This window comes from Calonectris borealis, chromosome 37 (genome assembly GCF_964195595.1).
Source record: "Calonectris borealis chromosome 37, bCalBor7.hap1.2, whole genome shotgun sequence".
Taxonomy (NCBI): domain Eukaryota; kingdom Metazoa; phylum Chordata; class Aves; order Procellariiformes; family Procellariidae; genus Calonectris; species Calonectris borealis.
In genome coordinates, this window is record NC_134348.1 from 517,950 (window position 1) to 538,846 (window position 20,897).

At 70.7% G+C, this 20,897-nt stretch overlaps 1 protein-coding gene across 1 annotated transcript in view; it reads right to left on the reverse strand.

Moving 5' to 3' along the window:
* PCNX3 (pecanex 3) overlaps positions 1–19,062 on the reverse strand; it is a 33,048-nt gene extending 13,986 nt beyond the window's left edge. Inside the window, 25 exon segments of the mRNA XM_075135220.1 lie at positions 1,330–1,388; positions 2,118–2,247; positions 3,009–3,117; positions 3,908–4,085; positions 5,554–5,698; positions 5,813–5,963; positions 6,058–6,150; positions 6,589–6,697; positions 7,619–7,728; positions 9,290–9,381; positions 9,481–9,591; positions 9,708–9,888; positions 11,177–11,209; positions 12,144–12,297; positions 13,642–13,778; positions 13,963–14,071; positions 15,153–15,249; positions 15,360–15,529; positions 15,612–15,717; positions 16,226–16,744; positions 16,849–16,944; positions 17,045–17,084; positions 17,173–17,278; positions 17,651–17,856; positions 18,744–19,062. Coding sequence (XP_074991321.1) covers positions 1,330–1,388; positions 2,118–2,247; positions 3,009–3,117; positions 3,908–4,085; positions 5,554–5,698; positions 5,813–5,963; positions 6,058–6,150; positions 6,589–6,697; positions 7,619–7,728; positions 9,290–9,381; positions 9,481–9,591; positions 9,708–9,888; positions 11,177–11,209; positions 12,144–12,297; positions 13,642–13,778; positions 13,963–14,071; positions 15,153–15,249; positions 15,360–15,529; positions 15,612–15,717; positions 16,226–16,744; positions 16,849–16,944; positions 17,045–17,084; positions 17,173–17,278; positions 17,651–17,856; positions 18,744–18,896 — 3,394 coding nt within the window. The 5' untranslated portion in view covers positions 18,897–19,062.
* Between the last annotated feature and the right edge of the window lie 1,835 nt (positions 19,063–20,897).

Below are 20,897 nucleotides of genomic sequence, written 5' to 3' on the forward strand. Positions count from 1 at the left end.
TGGGGGGCTACAGGGTGTCTATGGGGCTGGCTGGGGCAGCCCCTGGGTGCTGGGATGGCAGTAGGGGGGGATATGGGGGGATATAGGGGGCTATGGGGGGGTTACAGGGGGCTATGGGGCTGGCTGGGGCAGCCCCCGGGTGTTGGGATGGCAGTAGGGGGGGATATGGGGGGATATAGGGGGCTATGGGGGGGCTATGGGGCTGGCTGGAGCAGCCCCCGAGCGCTGGGATGGCAGTAGGGGGGGATATGGGGGGATATAGGGGGCTATGGGGGGGTTACAGGGGGCTATGGGGCTGGCTGGGGCAGCCCCCGAGCGCTGGGATGGCAGTAGGGGGGGCTATGGGGGGATATAGGGGGCTATGGGGGGGTTACAGGGGGCTACGGGGCTGGCTGGAGCAACCCCTGGGTGCTGGGATGGCAGTACGGGGGGATATAGGGGGCTATGGGGGGCTACAGGGTGTCTATGGGGCTGGCTGGGGCAGCCCCTGGGTGCTGGGATGGCAGTAGGGGGGGATATGGGGGGATATAGGGGGCTATGGGGGGGTTACGGGGGGCTATGGGGCTGGCTGGAGCAGCCCCCGAGCGCTGGGATGGCAGTAGAGGGGGATATGGGGGGATATAGGGGGCTATGGGGGGGCTATGGGGGGCTATGGGGCTGGCTGGAGCAACCCCTGGGTGCTGGGATGGCAGTAGGGGGGGATATGGGAGGATATAGGGGGCTATGGGGGGGTTACAGGGGGCTACGGGGCTGGCTGGGGCAGCCCCCGGGCACTGGGATGGCAGTAGGGGGGGATATGGGGGGATATAGGGGGCTATGGGGGGGTTACGGGGGGCTATGGGGCTGGCTGGAGCAACCCCTGGGTGCTGGGATGGCAGTACGGGGGGATATAGGGGGCTATGGGGGGGCTATGGGGGGCTACAGGGTGTCTATGGGGCTGGCTGGGGCAGCCCCTGGGTGCTGGGATGGCAGTAGGGAGGCATATGGGGGGATATAGGGGGCTATGGGGGATATAGGGGGCTATGGGGCTGGCTGGAGCAGCCCCCGGGTGCTGGGATGGCAATAGGGGGGCATATGGGGCGATATAGGGGGCTATGGGGGGGCTACGGGGGGCTATGGGGCAGGCTTGGGGCTGCAGGGTCCCAGGAGGGAGTCTGGGGCCGGCCATGGGGTGGGCTGGGGGGTCCTGGGGGGCCCCTGGGGCGGCGTGGGCCCTGCGATGGGGGGGCTGCGAGGGGCCGCGGTGTGAGGCGGGTGCTACGGGGGCCCCGCGAGGCCCCGCCGTGGGGTGGGGGCCGTGGGGTGGGGGCCGCGCCGTGGGGCACCCACCGGGGTTGCGGTCGAGCTGCGTGGCCAGGCGGGTGTTGGAGTGATCCACCCTCTTGGTGCTGGGGGGCCGGGGGGCCGCTCAGACCCAGGGTGCCCCCCAACGGCCCTACGAGCCCCCCGGACCCCCATAACCCCCCGACCTCTGTAACAGACCCGGAACCCACCCGGGACCCTCCCGAACCCCCATATCCCCCCCCAGCCCCAACCCTGGTTCCTCTCCAGACCCCCAGGATGCCCATATCCCCCCCAAACTCCACCCTGGCCCCTCCCCAGACCCCCATATCCCCCCCCAGCCCCAACCCTGGCTCCTCCCCAGACCCCCAGGACCCCCATATCCCCCCCAAACCACATCCTGGATCCTCCCTAGACCCCAAGCCCCCCCCCCAACTCCTCAAGTACCCCCCTAGCCCTCTCAAGGCCCCTCCCCAGACCCCCAGGACCCCTATATCCCCCCCAAACCCCACCCCAGACCCCAGGACCCCTATATCCCCCCCAAACCCCACCCCAGCCCCTCCCCAGCCCCCCATATCCCCCCCAAACCCCACCCCGGCCCCTCCCCAGATGCCAAGGACCCCCCCTAGCCCCCTCAAGACCCCTATATCCCCCCCAAAGCCCACCCCAGCCCCTCCCCAGCCCCCAAGGACCCCCCCCTAGCCCCCTCAAGACCCCTATATCCCCCCCAAAGCCCACCCCAGCCCCTCCCCAGCCCCCAAGGACCCCCCCCAGCCCCCTCAAGGCCCCTCCCCAGACCCCCAGGACCCCCCCGGGACCCCCGGGGCCCCCCTCACTTGTAGTCGCGCTCCCAGAACTTGACGGGGCGGGCGTAGGAGAGGAGGAAGAGGGCGCTGCCCAGGAGGGGGGCCAGGGGGGAGGAGAGCAGGGCCCCCAGCACCGCCTGCGCCAGCAGCAGCCCCGAGTCTGCCTCGTCAAGGGCCACCGACCCACCGAGACCCCCACCCACGGGGGGCCTGACCCCACTGAGAGATCCTGACCCCATAGAGGGACCCCCCCGATCCACGCCCAGACCCCAACCCCCAGGGAAAACCCAGCTCTGGGGGACCCCAGCCCATGGGGGGGGACCCTGGCCCACAGGGAGAGCCTGGCCCAGAGAGACCCCAGCCCACCGGGGGGACCCCAACCCCATTGAGAGACCCTGACCCACACCTAGACCCCGATCCATAGAGAGACTCCAGTTCTGGGGGGGCCCCAACCCATGGGGGTCTCAGTTCTGGGGGGCCCCAACCCCATTGAGAGACCCCGACCCACACCTAGACCCCGATCCATAGGGAGAATCCAGTTCTGGGGGGGCCCCAACCCATGGGGGTCTCAGTTCTGGGGGGCCCCAACCCCATTGAGAGACCCTGACCCACACCTAGACCCCGATCCATAGAGAGACTCCAGTTCTGGGGTGGCCCCAACCCATGGGGGTCCCAGCTCTGGGGGGGACCCCAACCCACGGAGAGCACCCTGACCCCATGGGGGGGACCCCACCCCACCGAAAGACCCTGACCCACACCGAGACCCCAACCTAGAGGGAAAGCCTGGCCCAGGGGACACCCTGACCCACGGGAGGACCCCGACCCCATAGGGGACCCTCAGCCCCCTCCCCACAGCCCAGCCAGAGCCCCCCGTGCTGCGGGGAGCCCCCAGCCCCCCGTCTCCCCCCCGCTGCAGGATACGGGGTACGGCGAAGGGCTGGGCGAAGGCGTGGAAGGCCGAGCCCCAGGTGATCTGCCACGGGGCGATGTAGGTCAGCACGAACCGCAGCTTGTACAGCAGGTCCCAGAGCTGGGGGCACCCGTCAGCCCGGGCTCCGGGGGCCCCCCCGGGACGCCTGCGTCCTCCCGGGCCTCCCCCAAACACCTGGGTCCCCCCCTGGACACCCAGATCCCCCCCCCCCGGAAACCCAGGTCCCTCCGTGTCCCTCCCTGCAGACCCACGTCCCCTCAAACGCCCGGGTCCCCCCCCGGACACCCATGCCCCCCCCCAGCCCAGACGCCTGGGTCCCCCCAGATGCCTGGTTCCCCCCCCAAGTCCCCCTCAAACACCTGGGTCCCCCCCTAGAAACCCATGGCCCCCCAGCCTGGACACCTGGGTCCCCTCCGGGTCCCCCCCAAACACCGGGGTCCCCTCCTGGACACCCATGGCCCCCCAGCCCGGATGCCTGGGTCCCCCCCCAAACACCTGGGTCCCCCCCTGGACATCTGGGTCCCCCCACGTCCCTCCTTGCAGTCCCATGTACCCCCAAACACCTGGATCCCCCCCAGATGCCCATGCCCCCCCATCCCAGATACCTGGGTCCCCCCCAAACAGTGGGGTCCCCCCCGGACACCCATGTCCCCCCCAGCCTGGATGCCTGGATCCCCCCCAGATGCCCATGCCCCCCCATCCCAGATACCTGGGTCCCCCCCAAACACCAGGGCCCCCCCTGGACACCCATGTCCCCCCCAGACGCCTCCTTGCAGTCCCATGTCCCCCCAAACACCTGGATCCTCCCCGGATGCCATTGCCCCTCTCCATCCCGGATGCCAGGGACCCCCCCCCCGCTGCCGGGGCCCCCCCCCGGACCCCCCCCTACCTTGGCGGCGAGGAAGGAGGCGAGGAAGAGGTCGAGGAGCAGCCCCTGGGAGAGGCGGGGGAAGTCGCAGCGGAAGAGCAGGAGGGCGAGGGCCAGGGCGGGGGGCAGCTGCGAGGGGCTGCAGAAGGACCCCCGCAGCAGCCGCAGCCCCGCCGCCGTCAGCAGCAGCGCCCGCGCGCTGGGGGGGGACACACACGCGTCGGTGGGGGGGGGGGGGACACACACGCACACTGTGAAGGACGCGGCCCCCCCAGACGAGGCGTGGGATCCCCAAGTGCTTGTGGTGTGCCAGGGACCCCCCACCCCCTGGGTGCCCCCCCAGCACCCCCAGGCCATGCTGGGGGCACCCAGCACCCCCCCAGGGACACCAAGGACCCCCTAGACCATCCCCGTGCCACCCCGGGGGACCCCAGCAACCCCCAGACCCCCATAGACCCCTCCAGGGGCACCCAGCACCCTCCAGACCCCCCTAGGACCCCCCAGACTCTCCAGTGGCCCCCAGCACCCCCTAGACCACCCCCCTGCCACCCTGGGGGCCCCCAGCACCCCCATAGAACTCTCCAGGGACACCCAGCACCCCCTAGACCACCCCAGCACCCCACGGACCCCCCCCCCGGGGGAAGGGGGCTGCGGGCAGCAAGCTGGCACCCAACCAGGCAGGGCCCGGCTGGGGGCTGCAAAGAGGGGGGGACTGGGGAGGAGTTGAGGGGGTCCTGGGGTGCATTGGGGGATCCCCAGAAGTGAGTTGGGGGTCCCAGGATGGGTTAGAGGGTCCCAGGGGTGCACTGGGGACCCCCAAGGTGAGCTGAGCCCCAGGAGGGACCCCAGGGTGGGCAGCAGGTCCCAGTGCAGGGGGTCTGTCCAGGGATGGGGGTGCCCATGGAGGGTCTGCCCCCCAAGTAGGGGGTCCCGGGGTGGGTTAGGGGGTCCCAGGGGTGCACTGGGGACCCCCAAGGTGAGCTGAGCCCCAGGACGGGACCCCAGGGCAGACAGTGAGTCCCAGTGTAGTGGGTCTGCCCAGGGATGGGGGTGCCCATGGAGGGTCTGCCCCCCAAGCAGGGGGTCCCGGGGTGGGTTAGGGGGTCCCAGGGTGTGTTAGGGGGTCCCAGGGGTGCACTGGGGACCCCCAAGGTGAGCTGAGCCCCAGGAGGGACCCCAGGGTGGGCAGCAGGTCCCAGTGCAGGGGGTCTGCCCAGGGATGGGGGTGCCCGAGGAGGGTCTGCCCTCCCAATTGGGGGTCCCAGGATGAGTTAGGGGGTCCCAGGGTGGGTTAGGGGGTCCCAGGGGTGCATTGGGGACCCCCAAGGTGAGCTGAGCCCCAGGAGGGACCCCAGGGTGGGCAGCAGGTCCCAGTGCAGGGGGTCTGCCCAGGGATGGGGGTGCCCGAGGAGGGTCTGCCCTCCCAGCTGGGGGTCCCGGGGTGGGTTAGGGGGTCCCAGGGTGGGTTAGGGGGTCCCAGGGGTGCACTGGGGACCCCCAAGGTGAGCTGAGCCCCAGGAGGGACCCCAGGGTGGGCAGCAGGTCCCAGTGCAGGGGGTCTGCCCAGGGATGGGGGTGCCCGAGGAGGGTCTGCCCTCCCAGCTGGGGGTCCCGGGGTGCATGGGGGGGTCCCGGGGTGCATGGGGGGGCGCTGGGGGGGTCCCTACTGCAGGCAGCCGGCGTCGGGGCGGGCGCTGAGGGCCTGCGCCTGCTGGGTGAGGGCGTGCAGCACGACGGCGGGGTGCAGGCAGAGCCGCTCCAGCGCCTGCAGCCCCGCAAACGCCTTCTCGAACCACATCAGCTGCGCCGCGCCTGGCGGGGGGGGGGGAGACACACGGGGAGGGGGTCAGCGGGGTGGGGGGGGGGTCAGCGGGGTGCGGGGGACACCCCCGTACCCCTCCGGAGCCCAGCCCGTCCCCCACCTACCGCGGACCTCGAACTGGCTGTACTCGCGGGGCCGCAGCACCGGCCCGGCCAGGCAACCCCAGGGCAGCTGCTTGCGGAGCTGGGGCAGGAGGTAATGGGCCACCAGCCCCAGCAGGGCCACCAGCCCGTGCAGGATGTAGCCCAGCACCGACTGTGGCGGGGGGACACGACACAGAGGGGGGGGGGGCGTCAGGGTCGCTGGGACCACCCTGTCCCCCCCCCCCCCTTCTCGGCGTCCCCCGTACCTTAAGGGCGATGAAGACGGTGCTGGCGCTGATGGCGAAGGTCAGCACGGCCACCGCCGGGCAGACCACCAGGTCCGAGAGCAGGACCTCCCGCTGGGGGGGGGGGGGGGGGGCGTCAGTGGGGGACCCCCGCTTTGTCCGTGTCCCCCCCCAGGTCCCCACGGGGGCTCGGTCCCGCCGCGGTGTCCCCAAGCCCCCCACAGCGTCCCCAACAACCCCCAGTGTCCCCAAGGTGCCACCATCACCCCCAGCACCCCTGGTATCCCCCTCCCCGTGTCACCATCACCCCCCCCCAGTGTCCCCAACGTCCCCCCATCATCCTCAACACCCCCCTGCTGTCCCCAACGTCCCCCCCCGGTGTCCCCAATGTCCTCACATCACTCCCAACACCCCCCTCAGCACCCCCAACGCCCCCCAAGCACCCACAGTGTCCCTGGGGCGCCCCACGGTGTCCAAGATCCCCCCCCGGCGTCCCCCATGTCCCCACACCCCCCTCCCCGTGTCCCCGACGTGTCCCCCCCCCGTCCTCACCAGGGAGGTGCGCAGCTGCTCGGGGAGGGGGTCCCGGACCTCGCTGCCCGGCGGCCCCTCGGGGCTGCGGCTCTCCAGCTCGGGGAACAGCTTGGCCCGGATGAGGGACCTGGGGGGGGACCCAGGCGTCCAGGACCCCCCCACACCCCAAGAGGGGGAATCCAGGCGTCCAGGACCCCCCCAAACCCCAAGAGAGGGAACCCAGGAGTCCAGGACCCCCCCAAACCCCAAAAAGGGGGGACCTAGGCATCCAGGACCCCCCCATACCCCAAGAGGGGGAACCCAGGAGTCCAGGACCCCCCCACACCCCAAGAGGGGGAACCCAGGAGTCCAGAACCACCCCAAACCCCAAGAGAGGGAACCCAGGAGTCCAGGACCCCCCCACACCCCAAGAGGGGGGACCCAGGCGTCCAGGACCCCCCCACACCCCAAGAGGGGGAACCCAGGAGTCCAGGACCCCCCCAAACCCCAAGAGAGGGAACCCAGGAGTCCAGGACCCCCCCAAACCCCAAAAAGAAGGGACCCAGGCATCCAGGACCCCCACACACACCCCAAGAGGGGGGACCCAAGCGTCCAGAACCACCCCAAACCCCAAAAAGGGGGGACCCAAGCATCCAGGACCCCACACACCCCAAGAGGGGGGACCCAGGCATCCAGAACCACCCCAAACCCCAAAAAGGGGGGACCCAAGCATCCAGGACCCCCCCTCACACCCCAAGAGGGGGGGACCCAGGCGTCCAGGACCCTCCCCACACACTACAAAAAGGGGGACCCAGGCGTCTGCGACCCCCCCAAACCCCAAGAAGGGGGACACAGGAGTCCAGGACCGCCCCCCCCACCCTGGGCAGGAGGACTCAGGTACCCGGGACCCCCCCCAGGTGCCCAGGGGTCCCCCCCGTGCCCCCACCCCAGGGGACCCAAGCATCCAGGCTCCCTCTGTGTCATCCCCCCCCGCCCCCAGGGACCCCCCCTTCCTTCCCTAGACCCCCCATTCCACCCGCAGCCCCCCCGGACCCCCCCGGCCCCCCACCACAGCAGGGCCGGGTCGCTGCTCTGCCGGCTGAGGTGGTAGGAGGAGGCGACCAGGAGCCCGCAGAAGACGGAGAAGAGGAGGGGGACCTGCTGCTCCCCCCACGGCGCCTGGGGGGTGGGGGGGGCGTCAGGGGGGGCCCACGGGCACCCCGCCAGCCCCATGGGCACCCTACAACCCTCTTAGGGCCCACGGTGACCCCATGAGCCACCCAAGGGACCCCACGAGTCCCCCCAGGGACCCCATGGGCTCCATAGGCCGTTGGAGACCCCCCCAGGTGGGTTTGAACCCCCCAGGGACCCCCAGGTGCCCCCCCAGGGACGCCACGAGTCCCCCCAGGGACCCCACGGGCTCCATAGGCGGTTGGAGACCCCCCCAGGTGGGTTTGAACCCCCCAGGGACCCCCAGGTGCCCCCCCAGGGACGCCACGAGTCCCCCCAGGGACCCCACGGGCTCCATAGGCGGTTGGAGACCCCCCCAGGTGGGTTTGAACCCCCCAGGGACCCCCAGGTGCCCCCCCAGGGACGCCACGAGTCCCCCCAGGGACCCCACGGGCTCCATAGGCCGTTGGAGACCCCCCCAGGCGGGTTTGAACACCCCAGGGACCCCCAGGTGCCCCCCAAGGGACCCCATGAGCTCCATAGGCAGTTGGAGACCCCCCCAGGCAGGTTTGAACCCCCCAGGGACCCCCCCCGAGACCCCATGAGCCCCCCCAGGGACCCCACGGGCTCCATAGGCTGGTTGGAGACCCCCCCCAGGTGGGTTTGAACACCCCAGGGACCCCCAGGTGCCCCCCCAGGGACCCCATGAGTCCCCCCAGGGACCCCATGAGCTCCATAGGCGGTTGGAGACCCCCCCCAGGCAGGTTTGAACCCCCCAGTGACCCCCAGGTGCCCCCCAAGGGACCCCATGAGCTCCATAGGCGGTTGGAGACCCCCCCCAGGCAGGTTTGAATCCCCCGGTGACTCCCAGGTGCCCCCCAAGGGACCCCACGAGCCCCCCAGAACCCCCCAGAGACAGATCCAAACGCCACAGAGACCCCGGGGTAAGCTCAGGGACCCCCAGACAGATCAGGGACCCCCAGGGCAGATCAGGGCCCCCCCTGGGGACCTCTGGGGCAGATCAGGGCCCCCCCAGGGACCCCATGGCACGTCAGGGACCCCCAGGGCAGATCAGGGTCCCCCTGGGGACCCCATGGCACGTCAGGGACCCCCAGGGTGGATCAGGGACCCCCCTGGGGCAGATTGAGACCCCCTGGGGCAGATCAGGGGCCCCCCAGGGACCCCATGGCACATCAGGGACCCCCAGGGCAGATCAGGGCCCCCCTGGGGACCCCATGGCACGTCAGGGACCCCCAGGATGGATCAGGGACCCCCTGGTGCAGACTTAGACCCCCCCGGGGCAGATCAGGGCCCCCCCCCCAGAGACCCGAGGGCACGTCAGGGACCCCCAGGGCGCATCAGGGACCCCCCGGTGCAGACTTAGACCCCCCAGGGCAGATCAGGGCCCCCCCCAGAGACCCAACGGCACGTCAGGGACCCCCAGGGCGGATCAGGGACCTCCTGGTGCAGACTTAGACCCCCCAGGGCAGATCAGGGCCCCCCTGGGGACCCCATGGCACATCAGAGACCCCCAGGGCGGATCAGGGACCCCCCCGGAGCCCCCCCGTACCTGGATGGCCCCCAGGCAGAAGCCGTAGAGCGCGGCGGCGACCAGGAGGCTGCGAGCCAGCCCGTAGAGAGCGGCCAGGGGGCTGGTGGCGGCTGCGAGGAGGGGGGAGGTGAGCAGGACCCCCCCCCCAGAGCCGAAACGGGGTATGGGGGGGGTCCCCAAACCTTTTTTGGGGGGCTCTAAGAGCCTACCGGTGCCGCCGAAGACGTGCATGTCGACCTGCTCCAGCAGGTACATCAGGCAAGTGTTGACCTGGGGCAGCAGCCCCAGCAGGAAAACCAGGGGGAAGCAGAGGGTGAACACTGGGGGGGGGGCACCAAAATTAGCCGGGGGGGGTGTTAGTGAGCCCCCCCCACCTCCCCAGAGCCCCCCCCATCTCCCCAGAGCCCCCCCCACCCCGGGGGGTCTGCGCTCTCACCGGTGGCGACGTCGCGGGCGGCGCGGGCGGCGGCGGGGGTGAGGAGGGGGAGGCCGCAGAGCGGGGTGGGGGCCGGGGGGGGCGCGGGGGGGGCGCGGGCGGCGGCGTCCAGCCCCCAGATGAGGGCGCAGGCCAGGCAGAAGTAGACGGGGCGGCTGTAGGCGATCAGCCGGTTGTGGCCCTGCGGGGAGGGGGTCAGCAGGGTGGGGGGGGGGGGGGGGCATGGACCCCCTCCCCAGGACCCCCCCGGGCACTGTCACCCTCCCCTGCCCCCCCCAGCAGGCAGAGGGACCCCCCCGGGGCCATACGGCATGTTTAGGGACCCCTGTGGGCCGTATAATGTGCACGGTGACCCCCCCTTGGGGCCCCCAAAACAACACAGATCGTATACGCTACCCATAAAAACACGTAGTTCATATAGGGACCCCCAAACCCATACAGCATACATAGGCGCCCCCCCAACACTGCACACCCCACGTAAACACTCTGCAAAACTATATAACCCGTATAGGAATCCCCCAACGCCATACAGCATATATAGGCACCCACCAACATTGTACAGCCCATGGAAACACTCTGCAAAACTATATAGCCCATATAGGAATCCCCCAACACCATATGGCATATATAGGCACCCCCCCACATTGTACAGCCCATGTAAACACTCTACAAAACTATACAGCCCATATACGGAGCTCCCAACACCATATGGCATATATAGGCACCCCCCAACACTGCACAGCCCACGTAAACACTCTGCAAAACTATATAACCCATAAAGAAATGCTCCAACACCATACAGCATATATAGGCACCCCCCCAAGACCATACAGCCCATATAGACACTCTACAAAACCATATAGCTCATATAGGAACGCCCCAATGCCATATAGCAGACAGAGACGCCCCTCTCAGAGATGTACAACACATATAGAAAACCCCCCCGAACCACACAGCAAGTATAGAGACTTCTTTATAATTCTATAAAATACATATAGCTGGTCTGAACCATGTGGCACATAAGAACACCTCTAACGCCATACAGCACGTGCACAGACCCCCCCCAGGACCGTATATCCCCACATATCACCCCCCTAGCACTATGCACCATGCATATAGATGTTTTTAAAATCGTATAGCACATATAGAGCTTGATCTACACTACAATGTAACTTATATAAAGCGCCCTACACCCTAAAACTGCCATTAAGACTCTCTTAACACTACGCAGTATGTATAGCAACAGTCCCATACTATGCATCACCTATAGCAATATGTTTAAAGTCGTATACTATATGTATAGAATCCTCACCGTCATATACCACATCAAAATACACCACAGAAATGACACAGCATGTATATGGCCCCCCCAACCCATATAGCAGGTGTAGGACCCCCAACAAGCTATAGAGCACCTATAGACGTCCCCCGAGCCCCATACGGCACCTATAGGCCCCCCAGTCACTCACGTGCATGGGGGAGGCGGCGTCCGGCTGCACGCTCTGGAGGAGGAGAGGGGACGCCGTGGGGACGGGGGGACCCCTGTGCCCCCCCACGCGCCCCCAGGACCCCTCTGCCCCCTGGGTGCCCCCATGGACCCCCTCTGCCCCCCTGGGTGCCCCCATGGACCCCCTTTAGTCTCTCGGGGACCCCTCTGACCCCCCGGGACCCCCTTTGCCCCCCTGGGACCCCCTTTGCCTCCCCCAGGGACCCCCTTAACCCCCCAAGGGACGCCCTGTGCCCCCCCAGGGACCCCCTGGGGACCCCTTTTCCCCTCCTAGGGACCCCTTTGCCCCCCCAGGGACCCCTTTGCCCCCCCGGGGACCCCCTGGGGTCCCTTTTGCCCCCCCCAGGAACCCCCTTTAGCCCCCAACAGACCTCCTATGCCCCCCCAGGGACCCCCTGTGGCCCCCCCAGGGACCCCCTGGGGACCCCTTTTCCCCTCCTAGGGACCCCTTTGCTCCCCCAGCGACCCCTTTGCCCCCCGGGGACCCCCTGGGGTCCCTCTTTGCCCCCCTAGGGACCCCCTGGGGACCCCTTTGCCCCCCCCGGGGACCCCCTTTGTCCCCCTGAGGACCCCTCTGCTCCCCCGGGGACCACTTTGCCCCCCTAGGGATCCCCTGGGGACCCCTTTGCCCCCACCGGGGACCCCCTTTGTCCCCCTGGGGACCCCTTTGCTCCCCTGGGAACCACTTTGCTCCCCCTAGGGACCCCCTTTGTCCCCCGGGGACCCCTTTGCCCCCCCCCGGGGACCCCTTTGCTCCCCCCGGGGACCCCTTTGCCCCCCTAGGGACCCCCTGAGGACCCCTTTGCCCCTGCCGGGGACCCCCTTTGTCCCCCTGGGGACCCCTTTGCTCCCCCAGGGACCACTTTGCCCCCCTAGGGACCCCCTGGGGATCCTTTTTGCCCCCCCCAGGGCCCCCTTTGCCCCCCCACCTTGAGCAGGGAGTACTGGCAGCCGGCGATGACGAGGCAGAACTGGAAGAGGCCGAGGTCGCGGAAGAGCCCCCGCAGCAGCAGCCCGTAGCCCAGGAAGGCCACCAGGGCCACCAGGGCCACCGCCAGCACGTTCTCCGGCACCCGGCGGTTCCTGCGAGGTGACGGATTGGGGGGGGACACACATGTACGGGGCCCCCCCACGAGCGTGGGGGGGTGGATGGGGGACCCCGGTGGGATGGGGATGGCCCTGGGGGACGTGGGGACGTCCCTGGGGTCGTGGGGGGGCTTGGGGACGTCCCTGGAGCCAGGGGGGTCTCAGGGATGTCCCTAAGGTGGGGGGGGGCGGTTTGGGGACGTCCCTGGAGCCAGGGGGGTCTCAGGGATGTCCCTAAGGTGGAGGTGGTGGTTTGGGGACGTCCCTAGGGTCAGGGGGGGTCTCAGGGATGTCCCTAAGGTGGGGGGGGCAGTTTGGGGACGTCCCTGGAGCCAGGGGGGTCTCAGGGATGTCCCTAAGGTGGAGGTGGTGGTTTGGGGACATCCCTGGGGTCAGGGGGGGTCTCAGGGATGTCCCTAAAGTGGGGGGGGCAGTTTGGGGACATCCCTGGGGTCAGGGGGGGTCTCAGGGATGTCCCTAAGGTGGGGGGGGCGGTTTGGGGACGTCCCTGGAGCCAGGGGGGTCTCAGGGATGTCCCTAAGGTGGGGGGGCGGTTTGGGGACGTCCCTGGGGTCAGGGAGGGTCTCAGGGATGTCCCTAAGGTGGGGGGGGCAGTTTGGGGACATCCCTGGGGTCAGGGGGGGTCTCAGGGATGTCCCTAAGGTGGGGGGGGGCGGTTTGGGGACGTCCCTGGGGTCAGGGGGGGTCTCAGGGATGTCCCTAAGGTGGGGGGGGCGGTTTGGGGACATCCCTGGGGTCAGGGGAGGTCTCAGGGATGTCCCTAAGGTGGGGGGGGCGGTTTGGGGACGTCCCTGGGGTCAGGGGGGGTCTCAGGGATGTCCCTAAGGTGGGGGGGGCGGTTTGGGGACAACCCTGGGGTCAGGGGAGGTCTCAGGGATGTCCCTAAGGTGGGGGGGGCGGTTTGGGGACGTCCCTGGGGTCAGGGGGGGTCTCAGGGATGTCCGTAAGGTGGGGGGGGCGCTTTGGGGACGTCCCTGGGGTCAGGGGGGGTCTCAGGGATGTCCCTAAGGTGGGGGGGGGCGGTTTGGGGAAGTCCCTGGGGTCAGGGGGGGTCTCAGGGATGTCCCTAAGGTGGGGGTGGTGGTTTGGGGACGTCCCTGGAGCCAGGGGGGTCTCAGGGATGTCCCTAAGGTGGGGGTGGTGGTTTGGGGACGTCCCTGGGGTCGGGGGGGGGGTCTCAGGGATGTCCCCAAACCCACAGGGCCCTCAGGATCGTTCCCAGGACACTGAAGGGTCGGGGGGGGGTTTGGGGTCACCCCCCAGTGTCACAGAGGGGCTGGGGGGTCCCGGGGGGGTCCCGGCCCCCCCGGCACCGCTCACCGGTCGAGCAGGGCCAGCAGGGCCAGGCGGTCGTAGCGCAGGCGCACCCAGCGCCCCGGCAGCACCCGGCAGCGGTAGGCGCGGCGGGGGGGGGGCCGGGACCCCGCCGGCTCCCGGGGGGGCTCCAGCAGCTCCAGCTGAGGGGGGGTAGGGGGTGACACCGGTCCCCTGGCACCCCCCTGGACCCCAAGCCCCCCCGTAGCCGCCTTACACCCCCCCCAGCTGCTCTGCGAGGGACAGATGCGTCCCCCCCCCATATCTTCATCTCCGCGTCCCCCCCCCCCGTGTCCCCTGTCCCCCCCCCGCGTGCCCCCCACTCACCTCGGGCACCTCGAGGGGCCCCCGGCGCAGCGGCAGCCCCCCCGGGGGACGGGGGGGACCCTCGGCCGCCTCCGCCGAGGTGACGCTGGAGGAGGGCGAGTGACGGTCCCTGGGGAGGGGGGGGACAGGGTGTGAGGGGGGGCAGGAACCCCCAAACCCCCCTGCTGTGGGGCTGGGAACCCCAAAGCCCTCAACTATGGGACCAGGACACCCTGAACCCCCCAAATGGGGGTCCAGACCCCCCCAGATCTCCCACTACAGGGCTGGAAGACCCCAAACCCCCAGCTATGGAGGTAAGACCCCCCCAAACCCCCCCATTATGGGGCTGGGGCACCCCAAATCTCTCAGCTATCGGGCCAGGACCCCTCAAACCCCACAGCTATCAGGCCAGGACCCCCCAAACCTCCTGCTACAGGGCTGGGGCACCCCAACCCCCCAGTTATGGGGCCAGGGACACCCCAAATATCCCACTGCAAGGCTGGGACAGCACAAACCCCCCATTTACGAAGCCAAGAACACCCCGAATTTCTTACTACAGACTTGAGACACCCCAAATTCTCCAATTACGGGGTAAGGGACACCCCAAATCTCTCGCTACAGGCCTGAGACACCCGAAATTTCCTGAATATGGAACCAGAAACACCCCAAATCTCCTGCTTCAGGATTGGGGCACCCCAAATCCCCCAGTTAAGGGGCCAGGGACACCCCAAATGTTTCGCTACAGGCCTGAGACACCCCAAATCCCCTGGACGTGAAACCAGGAACACTCCAAATCTCTTGCTACAGGGCTGCGGCACCCCAAATTCCCCAGTTATGGAGCCAGGGGCACCCCAAATTTCTTGCTACAGGACTGGCACACCCCAAACCCCCCAATTATGGCATCAGGGACGCCCCAAGTCTCTCGCCACAAACCTGAGACACCTCAAATCTCTTGGATATGGCACCAGGACCCCCCCAAATCTCTCACTGGAGGTCTAGGACACCCCAACGCCCCAGTTATGGCACCAAGGACACCCCAAAGCTCTTTCTACAGACCCGAGACACCTCAAAACTCCCAGCCACAGGGCAGGGGCCCCCCCAAACCCCCCCAAACCCCCCCGCTATGGAATCAGGACACCCCAAACCCCACTGCTATGGAACCAGGACACCCCAAATCTCCCCCCTCACCACCACCAGAGCCCCCCGCTCACCATGTGCCGCCGGCCGGGGGCTCGGCCCCGCTCTGCTGCCCCACGGGGTTCTCGTAGCCGCCCCCCGCCGCCCCGAAGGTGTAGGAACGCCGGACGCCTGCGGGGAGCGAGAAGGGGTTTAGGGGCTCCGGGGGGGTTTGGGGGCTCCAGGGGGGGTCTGGGGGCTCCGGGGGGGGTCTGGGGGCTCCGGGGGGGTCCGCGTCTCACCGCTCTCGTCGTAGAAGTAGTGGACGGCGCCCTCGGAGGTGTCGTCGAAGGCGGCCGCCTCGTGCAGGGCCCCCCGGGGCAGCAGCAGGGCCCCCGCCAGCTGCAGCGCCGCCGGCAGCGTCAGCGCCCGCCCCGGGGGGGCCGGGCGGCCCCGGGGGGGCTCGGGCAGCCTGGGGGGGGGGGGAGAGGGGGGCTCAGGAGGGGGCCGGGCAGGCGGGGGGGGGGGGGGTAGAGGAAGATTGGGGGGCTCACCTGGGGGGGGAGCCCATGGCGGAGGAGGGCGGCGTGGGGTTGGAGCCGGCGTGGTGGCGGCGGCGGGTGGCCTGGCCGGGGGGGGCCCCCCGCTGCCCCCCCAGGGCTGGCGTTGGGGGGGGGACGACAGGGGTTGGGGGGGCGGCCACAGCCCCCCGCCCCCCCCCGCCTCCAGGACTCCCCCAGCTACGGGGCTGGGCACCCCGAGTCCTCCCGCTATGGGACTGGACCCCCCCAAAATGTCCCGGACAACCCAGTTATGGGGAAGGTCACCCCAAATCTTCTCACTGTGGGGCTGCACCCCCCCCCCAGCCGTCCAGGACCCCCCAATTATGGGGCTGGGCCCCCCCCCCCCCAGAACACCTTGGCTACAGGGCTGGAACCCCCCCAGCCCCCCTGCTGTGGGGTTGACCCCCCAAATCTTCCCACTATGGGGCTGCTTCCCTCCTTGGACCCCCCCCAAAGAACTGGGACCCCCAAATCTTCTCACTATGGGGCTGATTCCCTCCTTGGACCCCCCCCCACGGGGCTGCACCCCAAATCTTCCCGCTATGGGGCTGGTTCCCCCCTTGGACCCCCCCGCTATGGGGCTAGCCCCCCCCCGCCCCACTCACCTCCTACGTTGGGGGTCTCCCCTGGCCGGTCACCCTCTGGGGGGGGCCCCCCGTCCGCCTCCCCCCCGCCCCCCTCAGGGGGGGCCTCCAGGTCGGCCTTGGCCAGAGGGGCTGGGTGGGGGCGGGGGGGGCGGCGAGGGGGGCCGGGGGGGCGGCGGGGGGGGGAGTCAGCCGAGAGGCTGGAGGAGGAGGAAGAGGAGGAGGAGGAGGAAGAGCAAGAGGGGGGGCGGTGGCTGGAAGCCAGGCTGAGGCTGGAGCCCCCCGAGGACCCCCCCCGGCCCCCCCCAGCCCTCGGGGGGGGCTCGGTCTCGGAGGGGGGGTCGGTGTCGCTGCCTGCCGGGGGGGCCCCGGGGCTGTCCAGGCGGGTGGAGGCCGTGCGCTGGCTGCTGGGGGTCCCGCGCCCCGGCCCCCCCCCGCTCAGCCCGCTCTCCGACGAGCCCCCGCGCCGGGGGGGGGACGGGGGGGGGCTGCCGGCCGGGACCCCCTCCTCCGCGCCGGCTGCCGAGGGGCTCCCCGTGGCTGGGGAGGGGGGGAAGAGGGTCAGGGGGGACCCCGGCATCCGGGCTGCCCCCCCCCCAGCGCCCCGTGCCCCCCCCCAGCGCCCCGTGCCCCCCCAGACCCACCGGTGGCGGCGGGGGGGCCGCGGCACAGGCGGTCGCGGTCGGCCGCGGTGACGATGACGTTGTTGCTGCCCTGCTCCCGCACCAGCTGGCGGATATCTGGGGGGGGGACACACGCCTTGGGGTGGGGGGACACGGGGGTGGGGGTCTCAGGGCCGTGGGGGGGCTGGGGGGGCGACGGTGACGCGGTGACACCCACCCTTGGCCGCTCCGCTGTTCTCCAGGTGAGGCAGCAGCTCCTGGGGGGGGACAGGTGGGTTATGGGGGGACACGGGGACCCCCCCGCTGCAGAGAACGCCCCCCCCCCGCGCCCCCCCCCCCACTTACCGAGAGCTGGTTGAAGCCGCAGAGCGAGTGCTGGGAGCTGCAGCGCACGGGGGGGGTCGAGCCCGGCCGTCGGAACACCGTCAGCTCCACCCCCCCCCCGGGGGGCCTGCGGGGGGCTGTCAGCGGGTGGGGGGGCACGAGGGGACCCCCTGCACCCCCCCTTCCACCCTGGAGCACCCACAGACCCACAGGGTGCCCCCCCCCAGCCCCAGAAAACCCCCCGGTTGCCCCACAGACCCCCCCGATGGCCCTGCCCACACCCCCCGCGACCCCCCAGCCCCTGGGACCATCCCCCAGCCTATTGGGGACCTTCCACGCCCCCCCACCTCCCCAAGCCCTCCCTCCCAGAACCCATCACACGGCTCTCCTGCCCCCCCAGGACTTATCACAGCCCCCCAGGAGCTCCCACCCACTCCCACGTCCCCCCTGAAAGCCCCCACAGCCCCCCCAAACAGCAGCCGACCCCCCCCCCACTCACCTCGGGGGGCTCTCCCCCTCCTCAGGCGTGCGGGGCCGCAGCAGGGCGGCCGCCCCCCCCTCGCCGCCCCCCTCGGGGTCCCCCTCGGGCTCGGCCCCCCGGTCGAACATGGCGTGCAGCCGGTAGTTCACTGTCTTCACCGCCGCGAAGAAGGCGGCCACCAGCCCGCAGTACAGGGCCCCCACCCCCGGGCTGGGGGGCAGCGCCTGGGGGGGGGGGGGTGTCAGGTGCCACCCCCAGGACACCCCAAAGACCCCCCGGGAGCCCCCCCAGCCCCTAAACCACCCCCAAGCTTTCCGGGACCCTTCTCAGACCCTCCTCCGGCCTTCAGGACTCCCCCCAGGACCCCCTGCGACTCCTCCTGGCCCCCAGAACCCCCTAGAACCACCCCTCGCCCCCCTCCCGGCTCTTAAGACCCCCCTGAGCCCCTCCTGGTCCCCTGCAGGCTCCCTCCCAGCCCCCAGGACTGCTCCTGCACCCCAGGGACCCCCCCAGGACACCCCTGGGCCCCTTCCCAGCCCCCAGCATGCACCAGAGACCCCTCCCGGCCCCCCTCGGGCCCCCTCCCAGAACCCAGGACCTCCCAGGACGCCACCCGGGCCCCCTCCTGGACCCTAGAACCACTCCCGGGGTCACCCAGGACCCCTCCCGGCCCTCAAAGACCCCCCCAGGACCCCTCCCGGCCCCCAGGACCCTCCTGGGCCCCCAGAGACCCCCTCAGGCCTCTTCCAACACCCCAGGACCCTACCCGGGCCCCCTCCCGGACCCCAGAACCTTCCCGGAGCCCCCCAGGACCCTCCTGGGCCCCCAGAGACCCCCTCAGGCCTCTTCCAACACCCCAGGACCCTACCCGGGCCCCCTCCCGGACCCCAGCCCCGCTCCCGGGGCCCCCCAGGACCCCTCTCGGCGCCCAGAGACCCAAGAGGCCCCCTCAGGCCTCCTCCAACACCCCAAGACCCCACCCGGGCCCCCTCCCGGACCCCAGCCCCCTCCCGGGGCCCCCCAGGACCCCTCTCGGCCCCCAGAGACCCCCCAGGACCGCCCTGGGACCCCCCGCAGCCCCCGGGACCCCCCCCAGGACCCCCCGGCTCACCGTGTAGAGGACGAGCGGCAGCCCCAGCAGGAAGAGCCAGGCGTAGAGGTGGAAGCAGTTGGCGAAGGCGCTCTGGTGCGGGTCCAGGAACCAGCCGCCCGTCAGCGAGGCCCACACGCCCTGCCGCAGCACCTGCAGCGCCTGCGACCCCATCGCTGCTCCCGCCACCGCCCCCCCGCCGCCGCCGCCGCCGCCGTCCCCGCCCCGCGGCCATGGGCGGCCCCGCCACCCCGCTCCGCCGGCGGCCGCCGCCGCTTCCGGGTCCGCGCCGGAAACGCTCGGCAGCGCTTCCGGGGCGCGCGTCTGACGTCACGCGTGCGACCACCCTCCGAACGCATGCGCGACGCAGGAGCATGCGCAGGAGCGCCGAGTGGGCGGGGGGGTAGGAGGGGCTGAGCGAGCGACACGCCCCCTCCTGTTGGAGCATGCGCGCTAGCGCCGCGCGGGCCCATAGTTGCGTAGCGCGCATGCGCTCGGAGGGATACGCCCCCACACGCCTAGCGCATGCGCACTACCGCCGCGCGCCTCGCCGTGAGCGCAGAGCGCATGCGTACGAGCGGACACGCCCCCTCCCGCCCCGCCCTGAGCATGCGCACTAGAGGGGGGCGCGCGCGCAGGCATCGGTAGCCGCGCCTTCCCGGACCGGAAGCGCCTCTGCGCATGCGCCCTGAGAGCAGCGCCGAGAGGGGGCTGCCCCGCCCATCCCGCCGCGCCTGCGCACAACGCGCCGCGCCGGCCGGGGAGGGGGGGCTCCGCGCATGCGCGCAGCGAGGGGGGAGTGGGCGGGGCCGGACGCTGGGGTCCCCCCGCGGCCTTTAACGGGGGGGGAGGGACCTCGGCCCCACCCACGGCCCCACCCACGGCCCCACCCACAGGGGGACCCCGGCCCCGCCCACGGGGGGGCACCCCCCCATCCGGGCCCCCCCCCCGCCAGCCCCGCTCCGCCCCGCAGGCCTCGCCGCCCCACCGCGGGCCTAGGCCTCGGGGTAGGCCCCGGGCCACCGGGCCTCAGCTCCCCCCTCTCTCGCCACCCCCCAGCCCGGTCCCGGCGCCCCCCGAGCGGTCCCGGGGGTCCCCGAACGGTCCCGGGGGTCCGGTTGCCGCCACCCCCCCCCCTCCGCCCCGAGGGCCCGTGCGTCCGGTCCCCCCAGCCCAGCCCCGGGCCCGCCCCGTCCGGCCCTGGTTCCTTTTCCTTTGTCCCGGTGACAATGTCCCGGCTCCGCCTTCCCGGTGCCGCCTCCAGCCAGCGCGGGCCGGGCCGGGCCGGGGGGGGAACCGCCGCCGAACCCCGGGGAACCCACAGCCGTCCGGGCCGCCCCCCTTTTCCCCCCCCCACCCCCTCCCCAGCACCACCCCGGGGGACGCCGCCGCCAGACGCCGCTTCCTTCCCCCCCCCGGGACACGGGAGGCACCGGCGGGGACCAGGCGGGGACGGGACGGGGGCGGAGGGGGGGCCCCGGGGGACGGGAGGGGAGCGGGGGGGGGGAGCGGAGGGGACGGGGGGGGTGGAGGGGACCGGGGGCGGGCGCGGAGGGACCCGGGGGGCCCATAGGGGCTTGTGGCGGCCGGGAGGGGCTGTAGGGCCCCCCAGGGACCCATAGGGACCCCCAGGGACCTATAGGGACTCCCAGGGACCTACAGAGACCATAGGGACACCCAGGGACCTATAGGGATCCCCAGGGACTCATAAAGACCATAGGGACCCCCGCGGACCTATAGGGATCCCCAGGGACCCATAGAGACCATAGCGACCCCCAGGGACCTATAGGGACCCCCAGGGACCCATAGAGACCCCCAGGGACCTATAGGGATCCCCAGGGTCCCCCAGGGACTATAGGGATCCCCAGGAACACATAGAGACCATAAGAACCCCCAGGGACCTACAGAGACCATAGGGATCCCCACAGACATATAGGGACCCCCAGGAGCCTACAGAGACTATAGGGACCCCCCGGAACCCATGGAAACTACAGAAATCCGCAGGGACCTGTAGGGACGGGAGAAACCTATAGGGTTTGCAGGGAGCTACAGAAGCAATTGGGACCATCAGGGACCCATAGAGGCTGTAGGGATCCATAGGGACACGCAGGGACCGTGGCAGCCTATAAGGGACCTACAGCAGCTATAGGAGCCCACAGAGACTCAGGTAAGGTA